Source organism: Cephus cinctus, unplaced genomic scaffold (genome assembly GCF_000341935.2).
Source record: "Cephus cinctus unplaced genomic scaffold, Ccin1 Ccin1_scaffold0330, whole genome shotgun sequence".
NCBI classification, from domain to species: Eukaryota; Metazoa; Arthropoda; class Insecta; order Hymenoptera; family Cephidae; genus Cephus; species Cephus cinctus.
This window is the reverse complement of record NW_014333027.1, coordinates 2,911,943-2,937,073: the sequence shown is the minus strand read 5'-3', so window position 1 is coordinate 2,937,073 and position 25,131 is coordinate 2,911,943. Positions and strand designations below refer to the sequence as shown.

Here is a 25,131-nt window from a genome sequence, read left to right as displayed (position 1 = left end):
ATGCACAAGGTACATGTCGCGTAGGTATTGAAACATCTAATAAAAATAAACAGAAAGTTTTTAATTTATAACCTAAAAATAAAAACATACAATGTATATAATCTATAAAATACTGTATAATTTTTCATAGCGAGTTTACATGTTCCAATCTGTTTCTATCGTGACAGGGATGATAAGAATGTCAATGTCATAATGCTTAAACCACAATTAACTGAAGTACAATACGTTAAGATTGTATTGTATTTAAGATTGTACAATTGTCTATAACAATTCTGCATGTTTCTGTTCATCATACCAGTTAATTGAGCTTAGGCGCCGATAAGGATATTACAACAGAATTTCTTATTGCCTAATCTATAAATTACTAACCACTTAAACGGGAATCGCGCATCCCAGATGTTTAGTTATTTGCCATTAGTTTGCACGTTTGGAAGATCTATAACGCCAACTGATATTTGGTTGAAAAATTATTTGTTGTTTGAGCATAGATAGTTTGGGACAATACGAACGCCAGGTGAATGTGAGGTTAAGTGGTTAATCAATCCAAAGCTGAATTTTCTACAGAAAATGAACGATAAGAATAAAGGTATAACGCAATAAACGATAAGGTATTGGTCAAATATACAATAATGTAAAAATTTATTTTTCCATTAGAGTGCTAATCTCCAACTGGTACTGCCAAGATGAAATTCTTTCAACGTTATAGTTCTCACTTACCGATGCTTACGCATTCTTTTAGAACGAATGCATTAAGCAAACGTATATGTAATTTTCCACACGTGTATTTGTGACCTTTACTCAATATTCTCCAGAAAAACTACAAAACTATACATGGCGAATTGATCGGCATTGCGAAAGAGTCTACTTCGTACGTAATTGATAAGTCGAAGACACAAGACTCTCGTTAGGGGCAATTTGAACGCCAGACATGTACCGTACTACTCACACATGTCATTCCGAAGAAATCAGACATGTGTGGCTAAACACCGCGCCCGTGTTTCATCAGGAAGCGACTTTCCTGCTGATGTTTTATGGAAAACGCGAACCGTACTGTGGAATCGTAACCCTGTGAAATGATCGAAAAAAAAATAAGAGAGGGGAGAGAAAAAGAAATAAAGTAGAGAATAAATATAGTACGATTGACTTGGGAATTTATTTTTTTTCGGTTTTTCGAAAATTATATGTAATTGATCATCAATGGTGATATTATCACGTACGCGATTTCAAGGCAAGTAGTTGGATTAAATATGTAATTAGTGGAATGAAGTCAAGACTTTTTCAGGTGAGTAAGTATCCGTTACCGTAAATCCGGCACGGATTCCCCGCATCTTATTAAAAAAAAAACCACAATCACTTTTATCGGGTCTTAAAGACTGCAGATTTGTCGAAATGCAAATTTCGTAATCAGGTCTTTTTTATTTTCTTACTTCGTACAAAATATATTTTAAATTATAATACGAGTATTCGAAACTTTTGTGGAAATTTTCAATCATACACGGACAGAATTTTTCGTTAATTTTTTCTATGAAATTCACAATAAAATTTACTGTAGAAACAAATAACAGTGGGACATCGTTACCATTTCATTACTTATTGTTTACAACATACGATATTTTGAGGGGCTAAAAATCAATTTTACAGTGCACACGGTAAATATTTTTACTTGCAATTTCTAGTGCGTTTCACAATGTCAATGTTTTTTTGTGGTTGACTTCAAAGGTATGAAAAATACAGTGAACTTCATGGTAAAATTGAATGTAGCGCATGAGATAATTCGGCTATTTTAGATGATTTTTTAAATTATACAAGGTAAAAGCCGTACTTTTACCCTACATATTTTCAAGTTTGAAAAATTTTACAATATACTTCAGTAAAAGCAGACATATCATGCTTACTTTTTAGAATGTTTTCATGAATTGTTCTTAAATATATAGATAATATGTTATGAAATGCCATGATGTCCCGTGATTACCGTGAATTTCAATGTAATTTTTAATGAAACATTTTCTCCGTGTACCCCTGCAATTCTCAGTGATAGTGTTTTGTAAGTAGTAACTATTATAACTTTGAGTAATTAAATTGGAACTTTGCTTATCCTTAATGAATAATATCACATTTAACACGTGATACATAATCACACATTCCTTACAAACCTACCTTGTGCCTTTATTCGTACCCCTTGAAGAATTCTATAACAAACGGTTTGTCATCCGGTCCATAAGGTGTCAATGGAAGATCATAAGGAATAGGAAATACTGGCAAATTATCAACAGCATCTTTGATTGGAAACGTCTTGCCTCCCGTCTTATGATAAGAGAATAAGATTAAAGTAGCAGAGGAAACGTCATCAGTGTTTATCAGACTGATAAAATTGATAATGAAATTGATACTTACAATAATTGATGGTACAAATGCCACTCCAATTTCATAGTTCATTAAGTAATGTGAATACCGATGCTGCCCCCAAGCGGCTTTACTGAGATTTGCACTTGTTAATAAGAACCACGAAATCTCTTTCATATCTGGTGACATTCTAGTGTAGCATTTAATGTGCGGCATTGCTTTATCGCGTGCTGTACTCTGGGCTTTCCATTTGCTGTAAGAAAAAAGAATTAATATTTTTACAATGCCAATAACTATTAGTTTAAAAATAAAAGATACTGACTGCATATGATTCAAGATCCAACGCTGCTTATTATGAGATTCTATACTGTATAAAAAACAGCAGGAGCCTTCTCGCATGTCATAGCTGTTCTTGAAATTTTCAATAGTCGGATAGATAAAATGGAATTCCGGTTGGTCAGTGAGACCTTGGCGTCCCTTCTCGCTAGACATACAGGTAACAATTTCCTTTTGAAGCCAACTGGAATACTGAGGTCCTAAATTACCAATACTGGAGGATATTGCAACAATGGGCCAGTAAGGAGAATCCCGAGGCATGTTTACATGTTGAGAGAGGACTGCGGTTAACTTTTTATGTCCCCAGGAGTTAACTTCGCGCTCTTTGTGACTTCCTGGTACTGAAGCAACCAGGAAGACATTGACCGACGAGAAATCTGCTCGTCTGATAAGACTTATCCAATCGGTTAGTTCGGGAATTTTATATTTGATCAGATATTGTTGTATATCCCACTTGAATTTTGTTGGTGATTCGCCATCATTAGGATTTGCGTCTTCTGGTAATGGAGGTAGATGCGGCGACATCCAAAGCCTATTGAAAATAAATACTAAGTTATTTCTAGTGCTGAATCCGAATACAGTAAGGATTGAATCTAGTGTATTCGAAAATACTGATTTATATGACATTTTTATTGCAAGTAATAGCGTACCCTTGAGTGCGGTTCTCCCAATCATCCGCATATAGATTAGCTGTACCCACAACTATCCTAATACCGCCATCTTTGTATTTCAGAATCATCAATTTTGAATGATGACAACCGTAAGCAGTAGGCATTTCTATGCGATGCAATTCAATATTAGGTGGAAGTGGTTCCGTATCGGCTCTGTCGCCATAGAGAATAAGCATGTCGGCCTTTTGAGCAGCCAGAAGATACTGGAGACATAACCAACCAACGTCGACGACAAATGAGAGTTGTAAGGAGGACTGTATCTCGCCTAAGCTGATGTCAAGTATTTCCGGAAAGGAAATCGAATTGGTCTGATCATAAGTCGCATGGCATTTTTCAACTCTTGTTAAGAAGAAATGATACGGTGCAGCAAGAGCAAACTTCATGCCAAATTCTCCAACCTTAGCTACAGATATTTTGTGACCGTGAGCTTTCATCATGGAAATTGTTTTTTCTCTCAGTGCCAGTCTGGCATCCTGAGAGTCGCGAGAAATCATTTGCTCCACTAATGATGTTTCACCAGAAACATTTTGATTAGCTCTGTTTTTACTTTTTTTCATCTTACTGTTCCCAGAAATATGATCTTCTTCATTTGCATTTGATCTCTTTGATCCTGATGAAGTGTTTGGTACATTGTTATCATTACTTGTGCTGGATTGTGTTCTTAATCTTGGTTTGGGAGTAAGTTTTGATAATTTGGCCTGCAGTGTAGCAAAGGATATTCCATCTCTCTCTCGCTTCTCTTTTAGTACAGTTTGAACAATACGAAGTTGCTGAAGCAACTCACAAGGGTCAGGGCTTTCAAAGCCAATGTTGTCAGGGACCACAACATTGTCATCCAGTTGATTAATAACGAGGCACTCGACTGCAAAGAAATCATGAAATAACCAATTCTAACAGTAGATTGTTTACACTGATAATAAATCAAAATATATTTTACAATCAGGGTGTGACAGCTCGCGAAAATGGATTGGATTTTTCCTATAACACTTGTACTTGAATGGACATTGCTTATCTGTAAAATTCAATATACGTTATTTATCAATCAAAATATAACCTTAAAAAATCATAGGCTTACCTGCAGGCGTACTGTCTTTTTCAACGGATCTGTCGTTCATTTCGACGCCAAAGCGTAAGTATCCTTGATATTTTAGAACAATTTGTACCGTAATTTCTAACTTATGACAGTGTGTTAGACAAATAATGATGTACTGTAAATATAAATATTAGAGGTTTGACATGCAGAAAAAGTTCAGAAAGTATTAAATTTTATCAGAACAGAAACATAACATCACATGGTACAACAGAATAAGTATTCTTCTTCTTTTGTTCAACGAGCGTTGTATAATTGCCACTAGATGTCACCGTAAGAGTATTGAACAAGGATTGAGGCTGGATTCCACTTTACCAAGTATATAAATAAATTTATTACTTAGTTTTTAAAGGAATAATTTCAAATTAAGCGTAGTTTTCCCAGATATCATTCAGATATTAATTTAGTTCATAGTAAGTACTAAGATACCCTCATCTTTGAAAATAATTCAAGAATTCCAAAATCCTAATATGATGCCCTCTTCATAAACGGGAATTCAACCTTCGAAGGAAATTACAATTGGAAGCAGGCATCATAAAACAATATTATTGGCCACTTGAAACATCGCAATATTTCTAGATAGCGCCAGGATCTCGACGATAACAACCAGATTAATGGTCCCGAAAGTTTCGATTGTTCTCGCCATTTATCGCGCAGCCATCTTGTCAGTAGGCTAACAAAATTCTATTTGATTCGTAACATATGCATAATAAAGCATACAAATAAAAATTAAAAAGAGCAAATGAATAACAAAAACACGAATACCAAGTAACGAGTCTATTATCCGTTAACGTTCTACGTGAAAGTCAGACGGTTTTCACTTTCAAATTTATATAATTGATCCCATTTTAGACAATGGGCGAACGACGCAACAAAGAGAATTTCGAATGTTTCGTTAACGAAACTTCATAAATATCTATAGAACCCTTTTTGAGACAAAACAGTAATACATCTCAATCTACATACAAGTTACCAGAACAGAGCAATAATTCCAAAAGGACAAAATGGTATGTATAAATTTGAAATGGTAAAGCGAGTGGTATAAGGATCTAAAGGTTTAACCATACTGCTGTTTAAAAAACAAATAAATAAATATGAAATTCATTATTGAATTTAGGAGATGAATTGATGTGAAGCAGTTCGATAGCAGAAAGCCACGAGGGGGAGTATTTTCAATTAGTCTCCGAATCACCGTGAAGTCTAGGGCAAGAGAGGGAGCCAAGCGTTCTTCTGGTAATCATCCCTTAAAGGTAATTATCCCAGAAAATAACCCAATTTACCATTAACCCGATTTCTATCCCACAGGAAACTAAATAAAGATATCATGAAAAATCGATGACTTCATATCACTGTCACTGCTGTACCTATACGTTCGCCTATACTTTTCACATGGATTAAGGAAGATGGAGTCAATTTCGTGAAGACGCGTTTTCTCGATAGATCGATAAACCGATAGACTGATAGACTGTGCTCTATATGAAGTAAGTACGTACTGAAATAAGTGCAAGACTATATATGCACATAGCGAATGGAGATTGCTTTTTGGCGGATCTGACATCATAAGCGATTTTGGTTAGAATGGGGAATACTCTGAGCGTAATGACACCGGAACGATATCCGGGAATAACCATGAAGAGCTTGTAGCTTGTATGAATCCTACACCGAAGAGGCAAGACTCGATTTCGCGAGTATTGTAAATGTAACGAATCCCTTCTCTTCTTCTACTGCACCTGTCGCATCGGCCATTTTCTCGTTTACGTATTTTTCTTTTTCTTTTTTGTTTATTTCACTGTGGAACATGTACATTCTTTCGGTCAAACAGAAAAACGTTTTTAGCGAAGCAAACTAATTTCCGTTCACTAAAAACCCATCAGAGATTTATTTTGTCCATTTTAATTTGTCTGGCGGTGAATGATATTAACTACTATCAACTGTATAGACAAACAAGGGTCGTGTACATTTGTAAATAATTAAAATGTAGTTTTGAATATAAAAATATAGTGGGAAAATTGTCAGACGCAAAGAAAAACCTTCCAGGGTTTTAAGGCTAGTTTATAGAAGAATTGACCGGGCAATCTCATCCTTTTCACCCCCTATAATTTTCTTATGATTCACTGCCCCCGAGGAAGGAGGAAGAAGCGGAAGTCGACGTAAAAAGAAAAAAGAAACGGCAGAACTTCGTATAAGAAAGAAAAAAAATAAAATAAAGAAATATAAAAAGAAGGAGAAGAGAGGAAAAAGGAAAAGCACCCTGACGATTCCGCGGCTTCCCTCCAGCGCAAGGGTAGTAAAGGATGGACGCATCGTAGGAAGGTTAGAATGAGATGAGGGTGGTAGGAGAGCGACGTCGTGCGTCGCGACGCCCGTTCGCTCAGTCACCGCCCAGGCCGCGTCGTGAGCTATACCCCGCATACAGTTTTCCACCCTTATGCACAACAACCCCGATAATACCCGTGTATCGCGAATAGTCGTGCCAATTTCTAAGGGGTGAAAAGAATGATTAAAAACGGGGCTGTTCAGTTAATAAGATACCTAGTGGCCTAAAGAGCAACAATAATCAAAATAACACCCCCTATAAATATTACGTACTTTAATATTATCACCGGCAAATTGCCCTTAAACGGACTTGGATAGCGCACAGTAATTTAATTAATATATCAATACGAATTAATTCACGTGTTATGTGTTTGTGATCGGAATCCTGTAGAAAGAGGACCAAGGATTCTCCAAGGGTTACACGGAGCTCTCGCCAAGGATAACTCTAGTGACCATCAGTGAACACATCACGGGCGTTGATCGTCCGCACCCTCGACTCAAGACATCCCTTGTAATCCTTTCCTCTGGAGGCGCTCAGAAGACAGTCAAGATCCATCGCTGCCAGGAGATGTCGAAAAGTCAAGGTTAGAATTACAGAACATTCTTTTATTCCTACAATTCCTTTCTCTTTCATTCACAGTTATCAGAAAGAAGCAAAACCATTTTTTTGCTATATTCCAGATGCTCTTTCCTCATTGTTCTCTATTATTTTTCTGATTCTCTTTCCTTTTTCAGAATAGAAATACGCTTGTCATAAACTAACCGCAAGAAAGGTATTACGATAAACGCCTGTAAACCAGAGATGAAAGCTTTTTAGTCGCCATATCAATTTACTACTCCATTGACAACAATAATGAACAATCCACAGCTACGTGTTACCTGGTGGTAATCGATACTAATTTTACAATCTTTTCCTTTTGTTCCAATTTTTCAATTTTTGTCACTACTTTATTCATCCGTCGCACGATCATAATTCTCTTGACATAATTGCTTTTTATCGCCTAGTCACGTCCTACAAATTGATAACAATAAACGATCTATTATTGTTTCCACTTTGTAATCACTGTCATCACCACTCTCTCAGAATTTCTCGTAACTCTTTTTGCTTTTATAATTCGGTCATAAAATTTGTGACAATGGTCGACGTGCGATTGGAATATCCAACGTAAAATCCGTGTTATCAGTAAAGCGCAATCACAGATCACTGATAGCGGGACTTTATTTATCTCCGCGTTTCACGCTTCAATATTATACAGTACAGAGACCTATCAATTTTTACAGATCATAAATATCGTCTAGTATGTATAAGTATAATAACGTGCATTGCTCCAATAAAAGCGAAATATATTATAAGATACGGATGAAATCAATTCTACCTTGATTTTGACTCTGCTAGGGATTTTATGACGTTAGGGACCCTGTATTAAAGTTCACTAGATTTTCTTAAATGCACCATAATATAATAATGTCAAGACAATTGCATGCGGTGTTACAATATAATTGTGGGATTCCTGCAGACAGGGGTGTTTAATAAAGACAAGGCGCCAGTGTGGAAAAAAAAAACAAATAGAAAAAGAATGAACTAGCCAGACAGATCACCAGGAGTCTATGATATAAAGACGAGCGTTCTTAGACTGTCTTATGAGTGGAATGCACAGGAATTTCAGTATGGGATTAAAGCTGTGAGTAGGTACGTGATTACGTCATGTGTATGTATATATGTATATATTGTATATGGAAGCTGCGTAAAAGTAGAATATACATCCACGTACATGGTAGTACCAAAGACGATGGAACAAATTTATTTTCACCAAATACTCTAGGTATAACGGCCTGACAAGATGATAGTAGATATACCTACTCTCCACGGGAGTAGAGCCAAAGTCAAACAATTACTCTTACATGAAAAAAATAAAAGGGAGATGAAATACTTGTGCAAAAGTCTGCGTGACTTCACGAAACCGGAGAGAAATAAACTGGACTTCCTGGAACGTCTGGAAAATATTGTTAGGTCTCTGTTAGAAAAAACTGGTATGTCTTTATGAGCGCACAGCGCCACTTTCATCAATCATACGTCATCTCTTTCTTTCTTTCATCTTATTATTTTTTCTCTCTGTCTGTTATACGTATTGAGGTTTGTAAACTTATTCAATCATCAGATCTTCGAGGTTGGTATAGAGCGAAATTGAATTAACTCTTCGTGCAAACAGTGGGTCTAATGGACCCGGTTTATTTGATTTAGGCGTGAATATCCCGAAGATCCACATCATTTGTTGGGTCCGTATCTCACCTTAAAAAATCTTCGAAAATTATTTTGGAAAATTCTCAAAAATTAAAAGTGCAACGGATATTGGTACATATCTAATTTATTTGAAATTTGGTGCATATAGTATATACATATATATAACAATCCTCCTTTCGATCACATATGTGAGCATATGGAAAACATTCGAATGTGAAAGTCGAATGAGAATATAGCAATAACGAGCACGCTACATACTATTTAACGTATGGGGAAATGTCAGTAGCTCCTAAGAGAATCGCGTAACAATAAATTTTCATCCACTCTTTAGTCAGTCACATTATTTATCTATATTTTCACCGGTTAATTAACTTGCAAGCACGATGGCGTGAAAGCGCCATTCAATTAGAGGGCGTAAACTATTACCTTCTGTACGCATATATGTCAAACACAGAGTCCCTGGTGACTCGTTTTGAAAATAAAAGTGAAAGAAAAAGAATAGTCAAATAAGCTGTTGTGCCTGCACCTTATTTTGGAATATCTTTGTCAGTGGCATTGCCAATTGACATAAGTATGTATAGTATAGTCTGTCTAGGAGTTCAATGTGTTTTTTTGACAGGTCGAAAACTATGAAATTTTTAATAAGCCACAGATGGCTTCGCATAAAATTTTCACTAGAAAGTATGTAGGTGCGTCATTTTAAATTGAAATATATTATGCTTTTCACCTTCGCCACATATTTTACTCATTCTATGGTAAACCACGTGCGGTTTCGTTTGACCCGTCAAAAAAAAACAAATTTAACTTATGGACCGACTATACGTCCGTAACACGTTAAGCAGCATTATCTTAGAATTCTCTGTGTACTGATTATGAGTCAAATACTCTATTGTGCATTTTATCTAGACCCATTTTTCTTGGACTCTGTGTAAGCAATAGAGAAAAAATAAAAAAGCTAGGGTGTGTCTGCTGCTTTAAATTTTACCCTACAATTGTTACTAACGTTTTTTTAAATATAATAATGATTTATTAGATTTTATGGCAACAGAACTCACTAATTAGACTGAAAATCTTAGACCCAATTTTTGTCTGTATAAATTATTTTTTTTTTAGAATTCTTTCAGACTTACACTCAATTCGTGGATATAAGTAGATACTACATGTAGGCAAAATTGTACCTAGATGACAATGATTTTAACTAATTACTGACATTAATAAATATTAGGGTTTGTCTTTTTCTGTGCTATTGTCTAGGTACATTCAACGCCGTGTTATCGCTGTAGTTAAATAATAGCGTCTTATCACGCGACTGTCTATTTTCTCTTATACCCATTATATTATCAACTCCTGCGTTCCTAACGGACAAGAGAGAAACTTTCTCTATGAATATTTCTGAAAGATCTATTTATCCTTAGTGACTTTTTTTTTATCTCCATCTCGTTATTCTATACCGAAAGAATTCATCGCCTGGTAGAAAGTTATTACGGAGTCTATCCGTGCGCTGCTCGCAGTATTATGCAGAGATATACGAAGCTCATTCATATGCATTTTCGTATATAATATTAGACAGGACCATATGAGCATGACATTGCGTGATGGTCCAAAAATCAGTGCATGTGAAAAATTTCATATCTATCAAAAAATCCTTCAACCCGATGAAAATTTTTAAAATAATGTTCTCCATTCCTTATCTATTAGTGAAAAGGTAATGTATGTTGTCATATGTAATCATATAAAACAATATAAAATTGCATACAATCAGATGAAAAAAATGTTCCCCATCCGATTAGATGTAAAATTTTACAATGTTATACTTTGGAAATGTTACATTCTATACGAATTATGTTTCTTGGCATAATTGTAATGAATTAATTTATGGATAAAATTATGAATTGAGAATATCATTTATATATATTTTTTATATTTTCATAGTGAATTCTTGTAAAATTTTACTTCCGATCAGATATGATCATACGGAAATTAATTTTTCATTTGATTATATATAATAATTTTTTACCGAGTAAAAACGGAAGTCCATAAGTATTATTAATGAAATATCTTCACTTTGCATGTACACTGATAGAGGGTACATGGATGTATAAGCATCTTAGCTTTCAGCCACGTGCAATCCTGTATACAGTGTCGCAATGTAAATTCACGTAAGATTATTATAGCTGCTTGCCAATCACTGTATACGTATTACAAGTAGGTAGACAAGCATAAAGCTTACTTGAGGTTGCCTACGCTTCTGTTTACGTAAATATGACGTTACGTTTGCCGAGTCAAGAGACTCGTCTGGAGCTCGATTAAAGGCAGTACCGTTTCTCTCTGATGTTGAATCGGTTTCTCGGATTCCTCTTTGAAGGCGAAGCTATGCGGTTTTTGTAATTTCGTGCCTGGCCGAGGCGTTTCGGTAATTCTCGTGCAAAGTCGGAAATCGCCGAAGCATAAAACGTGGAAAGTTCGTGACACGGGAAATTGATCATATATAAATTGGCGTCGTAGAATGAGAAATTAAAGCGTCATCTTTTAATTAAAAGGGACGGCTTATTAATAAAGATTATTACCTAGAAATTCTAGATTAATATTAATTCCTAAAGTTACGGGATGCTTTATTTAATTCTTTCTTTCATCTTTTTTGGACATAATGATTTTTCATTGTAACGCTCGTGCGTTACTTTTTTTATCGTCGCGTGCTTCAAAACTTGCTGGTCATTCTCGTTACCAATATTTTTAGACATTTTTGCGAACGAGCTTCAGTGATATGGCAAATTTGAGAAAATCTTTTCACCCATGACCACGTGACTTGTAGAATTTTATCGAGATTTTATATAAACCAAGTAAAAAGATTTAGTACGAGTATCTAACGATCTACAATGGATAAAACCGTTTGATACGTTTCAACAAAAATCATGTCGAAGTTGGAAATCAGGAAGAGAACCGGATGCTGAAAAAGATGATAAAACTGCTTGAACCTTGTGGGGACATTCTGCAAAGTATCCTCCGTGAGGTCTTTCGACTTTCAGGAAATTCTAGAATACCCTAGGATCTATATATGTGTATACCTATATAGATACCTACTAAACTTTTGTGTGGATACGAAAGAAAAAGGAAAGAAAAAGAGGACATGGAAAAAAGTGAGAGAAAGTAAAAAAAGCACAAGTGTCTTAGATTCTACGAAGAAGAGTGCCCGCGGTGGTGAAAACTGAGAAAAGTCGTAAGAGACGAAAAAAGAGAAAAACGATAATGAAATAGAAGGAAGATGCTCCGAAGGAATCAGCAGCAGATCGGACATTGAGGAAGAATGGAAGAGCCGTTGAGTTAGAGTCGGGCATTTTTCAAATTTCTCCAAAGTCCAGAACGATATTTGCCGCAAAGTTTTGTAAAAGATTTTTTGTCCTGTTCCTCTTCTCTTTTCTGATCTCATAAACCAATTCACGTTGTCTCCCATTCAACTGTCTCCGTACCTTTGAACGGCCAATCACGACTCTTTACAAATGTCTAGAAAGAAAATGAAAAGAAATTTTAAACTTAAAAAAATGTTTATCCTTGTATCAATAATAATAAATAATTTTATTAGATATTATTATTATTACTCTAAACCTAAACAAGTCCTACAGACACGTAAGGCGAATTCACCCTTAGAGACAAATAATATAAAGGCTCAGTAGTCAAGTCGGAATAGACATGCGACCTATTCAAGAAAACGCATCATAATCTTGAAGAATATCTCAAATATCTACATAATTCAAGAACTTATTTCTATTTGTTTATAAGCAAAAATTTTAAATCGTCGAAAAACGGTGTTTTTTATTAACGAAAATGTAATTTTTTTTTTAATCGAGAATGTACATGATAAAACGAAGCTCCTGAATTTTTTCTCTACTCTGTGAGCCTTCCTCGGAGATGGGAATTTGAAAACTCCGGATTTTCGTAGATCGGCGATTGTTGCTTAAATATATAACGTAGATCAATAAATCTGGCACGTACCTTTTGGGCAGGGTTTTCTCTAGATAATGGATGAACTTTGAAATGATATGTTGACAAATGGCTGATAACGGATGCAAAAAGCAAAATGAGAATTTTTGTTTTTCATTGCAATTAACTGCTTAACTAACAATGTTAAGTCATTTTTGTATAAGACTTCTTTTATAGAGGACATTATGACGCACAACTTTTGTGGGAAGCATTTTTCGATAAAATACATAACAAAAAAAATAACGGAAAAAATCGACTTTTCAATTTTTATTAATTATTATTTGTTACAATGCAACTAGGATTTTTACGAAAACTTGAGGGCATGTTCCTATATCTCCAAACGACCTCCGAAAAAATTGGCGCTGTGGTGGGGTCTTATGAATAGAAGTCGGTCCAAATTTCGGCTATTCTGACTGGACTACAGTGCAAGACTTATCAATTACCAGGAACAAAACAATCGACAGTCATTGAATGAACTTGACGCCATACTGGTTGTGCGAGATAGGGAAACGTTTTGCTTCCGTATCTATAGAACCATCCCGTTTCGCCATTTTCATCCCTCCCCAAGCAATACACTCACATCATACAAGACTCTCCCCTTCTACAAGCCCAGCCCTATCTGCGCGACGTCATCGTCTCTCGCCTCCGTAGCAACTCTACGTATGTAAGTACATGATATAGGGGATTAGACAAATACACCTTGTGTCGATAAGGGCAAATTGAAACGATATGTAAATATATATATGCATATATATATGTAGAGTGCGTACATTTTAGCTGACTACCCCTACGGCATACAAATTTTACATGGTAATGTATTATTGCATACGAAACCTAATTGCGTAATATACGAATATATTTTTTGTATAAGAAAAATTATGCAATTTCAACAAGAGTCAAAAAGATTAGCACCATATTTTTATGATAGGCGTTGAAAAACTCTGCCTCGTAAAGTTTCAAGGGTTCATTTTATTAGCGTTCAAGAAACCCGTCGCTTTCGCGCATTTACACTGACTTTGTCAGTGACGACACTTGCCGCTGGTATTCCATGACGACATAGAAACACATATATAGATATACCAATATATAGCTATAGACGTAATATGTGGAAAAGGGGTACGCCAAATTTATTACGTGGGATGATCGATTTTGTTACTCCGTTGGAAGAGGGTTGTCATACAACCCTTAGTCTTCTTGCCTGCCTTTTTATTCTTTCTACAGTTTTTCTGTAGCTGTGCTAATAGCGGACAAGCAATTAAAACGTGAATGATAATTTGTAGAGTTAAGAATTGAGAGATCTTCATTTCTTCTCATTTGCCAAGAAGATGCCAGAGAGCGTCGCGACGCCAGAGAACTGTCACGAGCTGGAATTTTATTGTCACTGGTTATTGTCGACCGTTTTGAATTAATATTTTGTTTTTTAGGGGGAGGGCTTGATTTCGTCCCTGCCTGTTATATATTTCGAAAAACTCTGTACGTGTCTTATTTTGAGTATGAGATTTTTATTTTTTTGTTATTAAAAACAACTTTCTGGAAACAAAGAATTTTATTGTGAAAGAAAAAAAAAAATTTTTTTATTCTCTTCACTCAACTCAGTACGTCCAACAGCTTGAAAGTTATTTGCCAAACTCGAACTGCGATATTTCGTAAAAATGTCAAGCGGATTGGAAACTTTGACTACTTCGTATTTTCCCTTGTAGACTGTTTCCAGCAATTCAATAGTTGTGTCGAAATATTAAATGGTAGGCGGTTTCAGTTTTTTTTATATATTGATTTTGAAAAACTATCCAAAAATTTAAACAGTATCAAACTTTCAAGAATTTATTCCTCAAGTCTGGATAAGGATAGACACGAGCCTACTCGTTCCCGTGAGAGCGTCGAAGGCGCCGCGACGCATAGTCGAGCGACGCCCCAGACCGACGCCTCCCCATTGATTCTCTCAACCCCTAACATCAGCAGGGCCAGTCACTTTCCCGGAAAGAGTTTCCCGGAAATTCGACTAGAGAGAAAAGCGAAGATTCAGGATACAATCGGGAAAAAGTGTAGTAAAATATTAAGGATTCTGTACCACGTGTTTATATACCTATACTTTCATATATGCTCATATATGTATACACGATATCTATATTACGTACGTCTGGCTTATACCTTTTGCGTTTACTACTTGACCGCCCATACCAATAGTTACAGCATCGTAAATCGCGCGAGATGAAAATTCGCTTGGTGGAAAATGGGCATTCAAAATTTCCCTAAGAGCGGTAGGAGCCCATCGTGAAAGTGGGATAGGAAAAATGTGAGCCGAGTTGAGAGAAACGGCAGGGAGAGTAAAAGAACTGAAGAAAAAAGGAAATCGAGAAAGAAACGCAAAGTTTCGCGTTCGCTGCGTCGGAAAGCGTCGTTACGGTTTTGCGCATAGAGAAAGAAAAGAATGAGGAACGAAAGATAAAAAGAGAGAAAAGAGTATAGAAAAAGAATGAACGAAGAAAAATAGCTGCGGAGTCAAAGTTGAGAAGAAGTTTCATCATCCCTTTGAGAAAGTGTTCGACCTTTTTCTTAATAATTTTTTTCCCGCCCCTGTTCGTCCCTTTTTTTTTATTCTTCATCCGAAGTACGCAAATTGTGTAGCACACGAAAGTTGCGGTTTCCCTTTCGAGGAAGGGACTGCGCATGCGCGGACGCGTTATCGGCTGAAAGCTATTGGCGCATGTAGATACCTTTCGAATATACGTATTCTAAGAGGTGTCGGGACAAAATGAAAATACTTTATGAAACAGGGGCGAAAAGAAAATTTTTTACATAAAAGACGTATACGAACTGCGAAAGCATTTGGCAAGTAATGAAAATTCGATTTTCTTGGATCACTGAGAAAAGTTTACACCTGGTACCATGTAGAGTGGAATATTAAATCGATTCATGAATAGGGAATATTGAAAATAGGGAATCTGACGGTCTCGTTAGCGACATGGTTCTTTGTGCAAAAATCCAGATGGTAGGTTACGCGAGCAAACGGAGCAAAAAATATGACGGGTAACGTGAGCAAATCGCGAATCAGAATTCGCAAGTAACCATATACATATATACTATCTGAATAACGTTTCGTGAAATTCGCTGACATTGGAATTGATATGATAAAATCTCTCGGATCCACTGATAATAATAATAATAATAATAATCTAATTCACAAACAAGTATTATTGAATGGGAGAGACGTAAAAAGTATGGGAAGCTAAAAAGAATTGGAATAAAAAATGTTTAATATTCAAAGTAGGAGTCTGTTACCTGTTCGGTCGATAGATATCAATTTGGTATTCTTTCCCGATATAAATGACAATTTTAGAAGGGTTTCTAACCTCAAAGAAAGGATTAAACGAAAATCGTGCCGGAGCGCGAAGTTATTGGTGCTTTAATTAAACGTCCTGCGAATATCGCAAGGGTTACGAAGACGAAGCGTGGAGGGGTCGTTGGGTGGTTGAGGGGTGTGAGCCTGAGTTTATTATCCGTTCCGAGAGTCTAGAATAGAGAATGGGAGTGCTCTGGTCCTGGCATTGCTGTTTCCTGACCGCAATAACGGTCTAAGGCTCTCAGGTAATTGGGTATGTTTCTTCTGTGTTGGTTGGCTGGTGGCTTCAGGGTCGAATCTTCTGTCAGGGTCTTCATTTTATCCTCTTAGCCGGTGGGGGTTGCCGTCGGTTGACCCAAACAGGCTTTTATTTAGTTGGTTTATCGAGCAAACATAATAAACGAAGTTAAAAATTCATTTGTCAATGTCCAACATTCATCCGCCTCTTCAGGGATGCGAGCTAATTGCGGGTACAGTGATTATACGAAAAAAGATTCTAACAACAACCCCATGTCTTATTGAGGGTCTTGATAATCGTAACGAGCTACAAAACTTGTTGCTCTAAAAGCTGTCCAACAGGACGACCGCAATTACTCTTTCGATCGATCACGTGCCCGAATAAACTGGACAAATCACTCTCGTCATCCCAGTAGCGAGCAGGCGAACAACCCCCCGGCAACATAGCGCTGAGTTATCGTGTACCGAGAGAAATGGTTCATTTTCCGAAATGGTGGTAGGTCTGCTGGGGAAACAATCAGCAAAGAGTAGAGGGAGCAGATCGGTTGGTCATTTTTACCAGTAAGAGGGGTTGATGATTTGTATTTAATTTTTGTGCAACTACAAATGCGTTTTATTTACTAAGCAACTCGAAAACAATGCATCCCATCATTTTTCGTAACCCCTAATATAATCTTGCTCGCTAGCTACCCTAAGTTCTTATTCGCATAGGATAATCTTATGTTGAACCGGAGCAAGGGTGGTATTTTGTCATTTGTAGAAATATTCATTATTTTCATTCGTCCGTCTACATTCCTTATTGACATATCGTCGGAAGCCTGTTATCCCGGCCACCCCTTATCCACCTTCCGATCAAACGGAGAAAAGAAAAGAAAGAAAGGAGAAAGGATTCAAAATGGGGGAGGTTGAAAAAAAATAAAACTAATCCCATCCCTTCGTTTTCCTCGTCATTATTTTTCGCGAGGACAAGTGCCACGGGATATAAGGGTTGTCGCCAATAAGAGCAGCTTCGATAAGATTACGATACGATTTCTATGTAATAAATTATTTTTCTCTCTCCCTCGATATTCGCGTGATACGCTCTGTCGAAACACGCAGAATTTATCTATGCAGTTCAGCGTTCTCAAATCCACTGAAAGAAGTCTGATCGTTAGGAAGCAAATCGTTAAGATCTGTATCTGCTATCAGATAAATCTAACGTAATAATTATTCAGAGGAAAAAAAAGAAAGATTCGCTTTCCCTTTCTCCCTGTAAAAATAGAATTTCATATCGAATACTTTCACTGTGCAAATAGCATCTAGCACGTACCCACGCAAGAGCTACCTACCCGCTTTAGTTTCTCTGACGCAAAATGTCGTCAGTATTAATCGTGTGGTATGGGACCCCCTACATGCCGACTCAGTCCACAAGTAATCACTCATTTAATATCGTCCAACACGAAGATCAATCCGTTGTTAGAACCTCTTACCGGATTCGCACTATATCATGCAGTCACATAAAACTTATTAAAGTCCTGACAGTCTCACGTGGATAAAGTTAGTAGTAGGTCGACGTAGCGGGTCGTCATAATTAGCACTACAATTAAGAGAACTCGTTAATTATCAGAGTAAAGCTCACGTACCACCATACGTGCTCACTGAAAAAAAGGCAACAATCAAAAAATCCCTGAATGCCGCTACGAATATAAATTTTACAAATTACACAGCATCCTTCAATCGGATCACTGCTATATGGGGTGTCACGCTATAGGTGTATTAAATATATTATAGATGTGCGTTAAGTAAGTCGATTTAAAAAGTCGTGTTTGATTTTTTAAAGATAATATAGAGATATATCGAATTTCAATTTTCAGGAATCAATAGTCAATCGCGTATCTTTTACTGGGGCTTGTGGTGGCCTCCTACTACTCTCTTTGATGAGGGGCTGCGGGAGGGTGCCTTTTAGACGTCGGCCTCGACGAGTGATTTAGTTCGTAAACAGTTAGCGGCGCCGTGGCTGTGTACGGAGCAGTACTTTGGACGTGTGTAGGCTTACGCATGTACACGTATTTACACGCACTTATACTTACGCAGTTTAGACGCCGGGGCGTACCAATCGCACGGGTCCCTTTCGTTTCTCAACCATTTTCCCTGGCTGGTTTATATATAGAGTGGTCAGAGTGGCCAGATGCCTGAGTTGCCTGCATCATACACGATGCTGCCATTCCTTCTGCCAATCTTTCTTTCTTATCTTTGTGACGATGGTGATTGAGAATAATTGTAATGGATTGAAGTGGATTTGATAATTGTATGAGGACTCTAGCATTTTTTTGAAAAGTCCTGACAGAGAAAGCTGATAGAAGAATAAAGGTTTAAGATATTGTACGTTACAAAGACGAAAGACTTTTATATAGGGAATTTCGTATTGTAATTTGTAAAATGTGGAATTACAAGGAAAGCTTTTGGAAAAAGTTGTACAGAAGAGAATTTTAAAGTTTTAGTACGGCTGTACTTGTATGGTATATTGTCGAACACGGATCAAAGTTTGTAGCGTTGGCTGTTATAAATATCATACAGAATTTTAATTTGACGTAACAAAAGTTTCAAGTGTCCTTAAAGGATTCTTCAAATTTTCTACAATCTGTAGTTTAACAAGGCAAACTTTGTATCTCTTGGCGAATGGCCATTGTCATTTTTCAGCGACTTGCAGAACGCGACTAAAGTTTCAAGTACATACCGCCAGGTGGACAATCGCTTTGTCAGTTCTCGCTGTCAGATACATGTATCTGTCTGCAGAAAGGTAACAGGCGAACAAAATTCATGGTAAAAGTTACGAAAAAGGTACAGTCATAAATAAACATACAAATTTCCAGAGCTATCAAATTATGAGACTATCCGACTGTGTGACTATTCAGTGATTCAATGAAGGCGCAAGGCCGCGTGGGTGGCAGTGAATTCGGCACGAGGTTTTAATGTTTACGTGTATACACTATCCTCTTCTGGGGCGGATCGAAAGACGCCTTCAAGAAATTCCGAGCTTTCAGTTCCAACATCGCGGCGAAGCCAGCCGGTACGTCCGGTTTGGTTGTCGCCGGTTTTGTTTATCGCAAAAGTCATTCGGTCGCGGGATACTCGTTACGTGATATCCATTGCGCATGCGTAAGGAATCGAAAAGGAAGTGGGCGAGAAAGAGAAAGAATGAAAGGTAAAGTGAGAAAAAATAAATAGTGAAAAGGCAGAAGCAGAAAAAGAAATAGAAGATTCGTACTCGGTTGCGTTAGTTGGCCAGTTTTTTTTGAGCCTCGGGATCGCATTATACACTACCAACTGTTTATGGTATCTACAGTCGGTTCTTTATTGCGCGTATACGCGAACCAATGCGATTCGAATAAAGTGTCTGGTGCTGTCTAGAGTTTCAATGAAGGTGCTATACAATCTTCTCAAACATTGAATTATCTCCGTCGGCGGTTTTGGATTCTTCGTAACAGGTAACGCATTACTGATGGAATAATATTGTGTGTGTATAGGATAAAGGTTAGGTGTACAAAGTAAAATGGCGGATCCTTTATAAATGTAGCGACGGTGATAATATTGCAGGCACTCGACGCCAGAAATTCGATTTGTCGGGATTATCCCAGGAGTAAACGTTGAAATAGGCCAAACGCCTCTGCGAAATAGACAACCGAGATCAACCCTTAGTTACTGAAGTAGAATTATCTCAATGTGTTTCTACGTTGGTAAAAGTAAAATCGTGTCATCTTTTTTTCTTTTTGACTAACTACAGTACCTTATTGTGTAACACTGTTCACTGCTATGTATTTAGGCAGCTATGTCTATGCTGACCAAACATTTTGAGGTTATTTATTAAAAGGTTCCCTTAAGTCTTGAGAAAGTTCGTGTTTTTCATCCGAGGAAAAGTTTTCATTGTAGAGTCCGACCAGCAACTTTTCTGTCTACTGGCATAAAGTAAGTGGAAAAAAGATTTTCTGCGTGCAAGAGTAAGAGAGAAGGACAATGTACGTGGCTTATCTCGCAAATTTAATGTCTGAAAATTACGAATCCCGAGATGCTTGCAAAACGTCTCGACTACCAATATGAAGGAAGGAACAGGAAAAAGCCCATCCTTTACCGTCACTGTCCATTAAAAGCAAATCCCCAATTTCACCCCACCGCGAATTCTCGTCGACTCTCCGACTTTCACATAAAATCCGCAAATATTTCAGTAAAATCGTTCAGCTTCAGTGAGTTTTTGGTTTTCTGAGATAATCGCTAACTAACCTAACATCATCACCGACTAACCTAACCTAACCCTGATTCTAAATGATATTCCTCCTGTTTGAGAACACTTGGGTTTTATGGCAGTGAATGGATGATATTTCATGAATCAGAGCAGGATGGCATCATTAAAGAAATAAAAGTTAACGTCATAACATTCCTAAGATCATGAGATCCGCTCGTGCAAGCGGTTTTACGTGCTTCGGAGCACTATAGGTTTGTTCGAAAATAAGCCGATAGCGCACAGTGCATCGTGGCTTCTCTATTTATTGAATGCATTTAATCGAGACAAAAAATACTCTCAGCGCTCTCGGCTCATTTTCGAACACACCTGTTGTGCTTCGAAGCGCGTAAAAACGCTTGTACGAACGGACCTATGAATTTTACATTCTTTCATTTGTTTAACATGACCACACTACCTCAATTAACAGAATTGTTCAATCGCATCCAGCTTCAGCTGATGCGTTTTTCACGAATGACCTTGTATATCGGTGAATACACTATTTAACCCTTTTAGTGCCGAGCATAAAACGGGCGTCTATGCGAAGATAAGCGGACGAATTTGACGAATTTAAGGTTTGGGAAAAAGCTCATAAAAACCAAACTAAGAATGATATTTAAACAATTCAACATGCAGCGTATTACGAAGAAAGGGAGAATAATGTAATGCCAGTTGTATTTCAATATTTATTTCGAGATAGAGCTTTCTCGCAATGCGAAGAATAAAGCGCCATCTCGTACGCAACGATATATAGTCGTCCGGTACTAAAAGGGTTAAAAAAAATTTTCAATAGCTGGGACGGATAAAATTTTTTCAAAATTTCCATTTTTCTTCTCCGATTCGTTGTTCTGCCTTTCTTGGCCGAATATTGATTACAACATCCCTTCCGTGTACACATACCCAGCTGCAACGTATTTTACCCGTGGGACAGCTTGCAGAAACGTCATCCGTTTATTTATAATGATTACAGTAGTGCGGGGCAACCGGGCGGACCTCTTTCGTATCTTCTAGTGTGTTGACGGAGAGTTGGCCATTTTGTTTATTGCCAGAGGGATTTATTAGTGAACGAGATTAGTTACCCTACGAGAGGAACGATAGCTGAGTACCATGCAAGAAGCAAATGTCAAGAAAACTGATTCTATATCATTTCTCCTTGTCGTCTCCGTCTGACCTTGATAAATAAAAAAGATTAACACGCCTAAGCAAGATTTTAAAGGTGAATGTGCCAATTTGCGAGATAACAACCCTTAATCCGTACGGAGGTCCAATAACAGGGCAGGTAAGTGAAATATTAATTGGCGGAGTCCGACGGTTTGAAAATAGTAAAATCATAAAATAGGATGAAGGGTACATTAATTAATTTTCTTATTAAATTTTCAATATCCTGGTCCCCACCCGTCTGTTCATCCCTTACGAATGGATTCCAGGCGGAACTAGAATGCGCGTGGTCACTCGTAAAATTCCATGGGAAATCGAATTCTATTTTCGAATGGACGACGTTCGCGGAAACGACACTGAGTGATTGGGACGTATTGTTCTCGGGATGAAGTCGTGAAAAAAAAAAGCTAGCAAATAAAATATACGGCCGTAAGGGTGGCTGTCAGGTTCCCGAAGGAGGTTAGAAAATAAGGGTTGTCCCTTTAACGAGTTGCGGTAAGGAAAGAAAAAAAATCACTTTAACGACTATACTATTTTCACGTTTACCCCTCTTTTCCCGCCCTTTCAATCCCATTCTTAAGGGTGCAACGGATTGGACAGGAATAAATTGCCGAACACCTACGAACTCGGCCGAACGACTTGACGAAGCTTTATTAATCGTAACGTTACTGGGGATGACACGAGAATCTCCCGTGAGCATCGCCCAGGGGGAAGCTGGCCATCGCTCGCACAGGATTTACCGAGGTTAGTATCAGCGAGCACAGGGATAAGCCAAAAGGAAGGAAACCTTCGGCCAATAAATCGCGCGCGTCCCTCAGGAATCCCAGGGTTTTACCAAAGGCAAAGTGCCGCTTCTCGAAAAGGGGTAGGCAGAGGGTATTCCGTTCTCCGAGGGTATACTAGGTACGTAAGTAAGTACATATACGAACTACCTAGACAAGAGCTAGAAAATGGAAACGGGGTAACAGACTGACGGATCGTCGGAGAATGAACGAAGCGGAACGTGAAAACGGACTGGGACACATTGCGGAAAGACTTGATGCGGAAAGTCGAAATTGTTAAATGGTCGACCGATCCTCTTTAAACCGTCACGATTTTTCTCGAAGATCCCCACTTTCGTCTTTTCTTTTTTTAGAAATTTTCTTTTCACTATTTACGTCCATGTCTTTTTATGCTTTTAGGAACACATGCTGTCTGTCTATCTCTGTCCCTCTTTCTCTCTCTCTGTCAGTTTCTTGGGAATTTGGCACACGTGCGAGACTCTTTTGTAGATGTTTACGAAAATTAGGTTATAATCGGAAAAATTTCTTTTTACGATCGTCATGTTGAAAATATTGATGTAATTTCATTTTGGTTGAACAACCCTATATGTGGATGTTATTAATTATCTATGAACTGTACCAATGATTTTCATTAGAATATCAAAATATCTCGATTACTGTAGGATGTAAATTCTTATGGCTATCTATAGATATATAGGTATTGTATTCAAGAGATCCAATAACTAACCATATACCAGTGAGGATAACAGTGGTAACCAAATCGCGTGCTTTAGGGGATTGCAAGCTGGCTGCACATTCAAATCATCCAATTGGTATACATTTCCTGCGACGTAGATACATTGCACATTGTATCAATGCAAAATCCCAAGTTGTTTAAGAATTTCAGAATTCCTTATGGGATACCTATAATAACGACTGTCACGATTTATTCGAGAAGCAGGTAAAATCTGTTGTTTGGCATGGGAAAAAGATATACGGGAACTTTCGTAATTGGTTGAAAAGATTTGGACAATGGCCAAAGCTCCTCCAGCCTTTCGGATAAGCACTGATTTAGGTGCCAATCGACCTGCCTCGGTCTGGTTAGGTGCAGCACGTTACTGCTAGGCTGGAGCCACCTTCGACCTTTCATCTTATGCGAATCGCATTCCATTTCGAAATGTGCAGCAGCCACTATGAAAACGAATCGGTAGCGATGCCGAATTACACGCGAATTTGCTCATAGCGTAGAAAGCTTAATTTTGCACGAGCTTTACGAGCACTTCGCGACGGCTCGTACGATTTCGCGATCTTTACGACGCTCCTTCGCCGCTCGTTCGTGCGAAACGAGTTAATTTTTCTTTTATTTCACTCTTTTAGCCTTCCTATTGCCTTTACCTTTTCTCCTTTTTCTTATAGATCTTTTCCCGTATATAACCATCGTAGACTTTACTCTGTTGCCATCGGTGTATTGATCGTTTAACCGGTTTTCATTAGCATTGCAGTGGACGCTATGGTTTTTAGGATAAAGTGATCACGCGGGTCACTGTTACCGTAGAGTGAAGCCAGACGTTCCCTGGATGGGATGCGCGGGAACCCTAGAAAATTGGGTTAGCATTGAACGGGTTAATTGAGTTAGAGGGTGGTTGGAACTATCGGTAAACGGAGGTTGCATGCCTATGACGCAAATCCTTTTTTTAAATTGAACAGTCCCTGGTGGCCAGACTCCGACCTTCTTCGTACCCATGACAATCTTCGTTCCGTAGTCGCCTGCTAGAAATTCCGTCGGGGTGCCGGTTGTGATGGGATTGACACCTTTGCAAGGGTTGATAATCGATTAGGGACGGACCCTTCTCAGCGATGGATCTTGGGTATGCGGAAACACGATATATGCAGGTGTGAATCTGGCTTTAGGCCCAAGCGATATGTGCACTCAGGGGTTGCGTACAACCCCCGGTGTCTGATTAGTATGCATAATTGTCACCCCAGGGTCCAATTTCGACCCCTGCTGGGGTGCCATGTGTGTGCTGCAAGGACATGCATGTCAGCCTCAGGATACCGGTTGTGAATGAAACGCTCAGTTGGTGTCCGGTACTGGAGTGATGGACTTAGCTGTGTTAGATAAGAAGGTTCTCTTACTAGGGGTTGTTACATATTGATAGTCGCTGTTTAAAAAGATAAATGACGCCACCACTTGGATAATTATTTTCTTCCAGCGAAGGGGTGGAACGCCTCCTCGTACCTTTCATGGCCAGAATCCTCCTGTCGATCGTCATTCGAGCTCTGTGCAATTAGACTGAGGTGAAAGGAAAAAAAAGAGGACGTGCGAAAAAGGGGCTGAAAAAGTGTAGAAAAGAAATGAAGATGGCTCCTAAGGTTACGTGTTTTTTTTTTTTTTTTTTTTTTT

At 37.9% G+C, this 25,131-nt stretch overlaps 2 protein-coding genes across 13 annotated transcripts in view; one reads left to right on the top strand and one right to left on the bottom strand.

Annotated features, from left to right (window-relative positions):
- Positions 1-40: 40 nt before the first annotated feature.
- LOC107266833 (probable tyrosyl-DNA phosphodiesterase) lies at positions 41-4,636 on the bottom strand. Of its 3 annotated transcripts, XR_003059448.1 has the most exons (8): positions 4,426-4,636; positions 4,288-4,362; positions 3,330-4,212; positions 2,666-3,211; positions 2,395-2,596; positions 2,158-2,304; positions 718-1,066; positions 41-558 (listed from the first exon to the last, which is right to left on the bottom strand). XR_003059448.1 is itself a non-coding variant. In XM_015737740.2 (7 exons), the coding sequence occupies exons 1-6, from the start codon at positions 4,463-4,465 to the stop codon at positions 2,167-2,169; spliced, it is 1,884 nt and encodes a 627-aa protein (XP_015593226.1). In that variant the 5' UTR covers positions 4,466-4,636; the 3' UTR covers positions 41-1,066; positions 2,158-2,166. The 3 variants fall into 3 exon arrangements, 2 of the variants coding, with proteins under 2 accessions (XP_015593226.1, XP_024939880.1); XM_015737740.2 differs by having other exon boundaries at positions 41-1,066; XM_025084112.1 differs by lacking the exon at positions 718-1,066.
- A 653-nt stretch (positions 4,637-5,289) lies between these two features.
- LOC107266925 (transient receptor potential-gamma protein) overlaps positions 5,290-25,131 on the top strand; it is a 58,970-nt gene continuing 39,128 nt past the window's right edge. For 7 of the 10 annotated variants that reach the window (XR_003059376.1, XM_025083809.1, XM_015737975.2 and 4 more), the window contains exon 1: positions 6,833-7,340. The gene's annotated coding sequence lies outside the window, so the exon portion shown is untranslated. Of the gene's footprint in view, positions 5,448-5,557; positions 5,691-5,745; positions 5,922-6,832; positions 7,341-19,373; positions 20,021-25,131 lie in introns of those variants that run through there. The other 3 variants (XM_025083810.1, XM_025083806.1, XM_025083805.1) reach the window with 2 other exon arrangements.